The sequence below is a fragment of the Aotus nancymaae genome, unplaced genomic scaffold (assembly GCF_030222135.1).
Source record: "Aotus nancymaae isolate 86718 unplaced genomic scaffold, 86718_ANA_hifiasm-v0.15.2.pri h1tg000012l, whole genome shotgun sequence".
NCBI classification, from domain to species: domain Eukaryota; kingdom Metazoa; phylum Chordata; class Mammalia; order Primates; family Aotidae; genus Aotus; species Aotus nancymaae.
The window spans coordinates 34,910,778-34,911,831 of NW_026988423.1; the positions used below are offsets into that span (position 1 = coordinate 34,910,778).

At 44.6% G+C, this 1,054-nt stretch overlaps 1 protein-coding gene across 1 annotated transcript; it reads right to left on the minus strand.

Annotated features, from left to right (window-relative positions):
- Window positions 1–227: 227 nt before the first annotated feature.
- On the minus strand, window positions 228–801 carry LOC105734226 (small ribosomal subunit protein eS10-like). Its single transcript, XM_064375321.1, has one exon. The coding sequence runs from the start codon at window positions 761–763 to the stop codon at window positions 266–268; it is 498 nt and encodes a 165-aa protein (XP_064231391.1). The 5' UTR covers window positions 764–801; the 3' UTR covers window positions 228–265.
- Between the last annotated feature and the right edge of the window lie 253 nt (window positions 802–1,054).

The following is a 1,054-nucleotide window of genomic DNA, read 5'->3' on the forward strand; positions in this document are numbered from 1 at the left end:
GCAAATACTTTCTCCTAGTCTGTAGACCTCTTGATAAGAGTCTTCTGCAGAGCAAAATTCTTAATTTTGAAAAAGTCCCGCTTATCATTTGTCCCTTTTGGGACTGTGACTTTGTATCATTCAGGAACTCTTTGCCTAGTTCTGGATCATAAAGATTTTCTTCTTTAAAATATATTTTTAATAGTTTTTAGCTTTATATTTAAGTCCATGATCCATTTTTTTTTTAGCTGTAAGTTTATTCAATGCAAAATAATCCTCTCCAATTTTACTGAGGTGGTTGACCACGTCTACGACCAAATCCGCCTCTGAACTGGAATTCGGTTGCTGACCCAGCCCCCGCCTCGGCTTTCTCGTCGGCACCAGGTGGCACAGCACTCCGTCTGTAGGTATCTCTGTCGGCTTCCCCTCTTGTGAGTCTTGCAGGTCGCTCACCTTCCAGACTTTTAGGCCGAGGCCTGCCTGTCTCTGGACGGCTGCGGCGTAGGGTGGCAGGCACGATCTCTGGGGGCAGATGGAGGTAATCACGGAGATACTGGATACCCTCATTGGTAAGGTACCAGTAGAAATGTCTCCAGGGAAACTGTTCCTTCACGTAGCCTCGGGACTTGAGAGACTGCATGGCCTTCATGACATGAAGGTTGGGCACGTTCTTGTCTGCCAGCTCCGGGTGCTTAGGCATATGGACATCCTTCTTGGCCACTATGACTCCCTCCTTAAAAAGGAGCTCATAAATGGCAATCCGGTTCTTCTTAGGCATCAACATCTCGGCGGCTGTAGGGGCCGGGGCCAGGGCTGGAAAGGGGAGTCCATGATCCATTTTAAGTGAATTTTTTCTTTTTATAAGATATGAGACTTGGATTGAGATTCATTTTATTGCCTCTGAGTGTCCAACGAATGGTTCTAGCACCATTTGTTGAAAAGGCTGTCTTTCCTTCATAAACTGCTTTTACCCTTTTATTAATAATCAGTTTGGTGTATTTGTGTAGGTTTGTTTTGGGGTTTTCTGTTATGTTTCATTAATTTGTGTGTTTTTGCCTTTGCCAATACCACACAG